Source organism: Lepus europaeus, chromosome 9 (genome assembly GCF_033115175.1).
Source record: "Lepus europaeus isolate LE1 chromosome 9, mLepTim1.pri, whole genome shotgun sequence".
Taxonomy (NCBI): domain Eukaryota; kingdom Metazoa; phylum Chordata; class Mammalia; order Lagomorpha; family Leporidae; genus Lepus; species Lepus europaeus.
Window position 1 is genome coordinate 121,415,935 of NC_084835.1, and position 1,712 is coordinate 121,417,646.

Genomic DNA, 1,712 nt, shown 5'->3' on the forward strand with positions numbered 1-1,712 from the left:
CTTTCTCCTACTATGTATTCATTATATTATAAAATTCTTGAATCTAAAAATATTCAGGGAATAGTTTGCTATTTACATTCAGGGGTTTAAAAATACACATAGTATTTTTATTTTGTTCCACTGGCTTCTTTCCAGAGCATCAGGGGAATCAGTTTTAGTTGGCACCCTGTCCTGCTGCATGAAAAGCACAGATCTGCAGTCAGAGTAAAGGAGAAACTGGCAAAGCAGAGTTGCCTCTGCGGTTTATTACATGGCCACTGACCTCGCCGCCAACATAACTTTGCGATACACCTTTTTTTTTTTTTTTTTTTAATGACCTGGCATATGCAAATTTCTCAGGACGGAGAAGTATGTTTGTTTTGGATGAATTTACAGATAATAAGCTGATTCCAAAATGTATATATGAACTGGCTTGACTTGATTAATAACAGAAAGTAAAATGTAAACATGGCCAGTAATTTCTATGAAATCAGTTCAAGGTCAGTGACTAGAGAGCTCCATGATAAAAAATTGGAGGTTAAAAAAAACCTCTAGGAAGCAACCTATGGACACTGCGAGGTTGAGGGCTGGGAACCCACTCCTGAAGACCACCACCAAGCAAAGGATGTATAACATCCACCACACATCTGTTCTCAAAACAGCACGTTTTCAAAACCTGGACATATCCCTTCGTGAATAAGCACCACAGTATTAACCACGTCAGAGATGCCACCAGGATGAGCTCCAACACGAGCTGCTCCCTGCGCTGTGACCGGGGGTGTCCACTTCACTCTCGGGGCTTTAGGAACGTCTTCTTTGCTTTGATGGGCTACATGTCTCCATTCTCATCTTCTTCATAATTGGCACGGTCTCTCTTCTTGGCAAACTTTTTTCCAATTGTCCCCACCAAAGTCTCATATCTTCTAGCCATTTCTTCATCTGACACATCAAGCGCCACTGTTTCCTCTTCAACCTCCTCTGCTTTCTGAAGCATTAACTTCTCAACCTCAGGATTAAATCCTCTGAATGACAATCTTCCACAGAGAAGATCTTCACACAACAGGAAACTCTGCTCTTCTGTTACCAAACTCTCTTTCTCTCCCAGCTCTGGCAAATCCAAGTACCAGTGTTCTTCACTAATGATTTTCTTCTCTTCCTCTTCGAGCTGTTTCTTGGTTTCCGAGTCCAATCCCCTTTGCATGAACTTCATGCGCAGCAAGTTCTTGGACAACTTGGTCTTGCGCTCGGCCGCCATGCTGGCTCCAGCGGGGCGCCGCGCGTGCTGCGACATCGTACGTCGTGATACATCTTTAAATCTAAAGAAGATGGATCAAGCTGCTTTAAAATAAAACCTCAGGCTGTACTTAGGGGGAACATGTGTCAGTAAAATCATTTAGCTTAAATGAATCATATGAGGGAATGTTTCAGAACAAACGACTCCATAGTTTTATTTCTGAGAATAAGGATTGTATATGCATTTTCTTTTCCAAGTACATTCCAAGTTCTGCTCCTTAGTTATAGTGCCATGCTGAAATAAATGCAGAACGTTTATGAAGCAAAGGCAGGCTCACTTCCTTCTTTCCTCTTCTCTTCTAAACTCGGTAAACTCTCGTATTGGTCTGTTCAGAACCTGAAGACTCCTTGATGGAGCTGTTGGAAGGGTAGGGCATTCAATGCCAGGCTACACAATAGTTGTTTCTTTTCACAGAGAGCAAATGATAATGCTGGGTCAA

At 42.0% G+C, this 1,712-nt stretch overlaps 1 protein-coding gene across 1 annotated transcript; it reads right to left on the reverse strand.

Annotated features, from left to right (window-relative positions):
- Positions 1-583: 583 nt before the first annotated feature.
- LOC133766656 (M-phase phosphoprotein 6-like) lies at positions 584-1,256 on the reverse strand. Its single transcript, XM_062200314.1, has one exon. It carries the CDS (start codon positions 1,232-1,234, stop codon positions 809-811), a length of 426 nt encoding a protein of 141 aa, XP_062056298.1. The 5' UTR covers positions 1,235-1,256; the 3' UTR covers positions 584-808.
- Between the last annotated feature and the right edge of the window lie 456 nt (positions 1,257-1,712).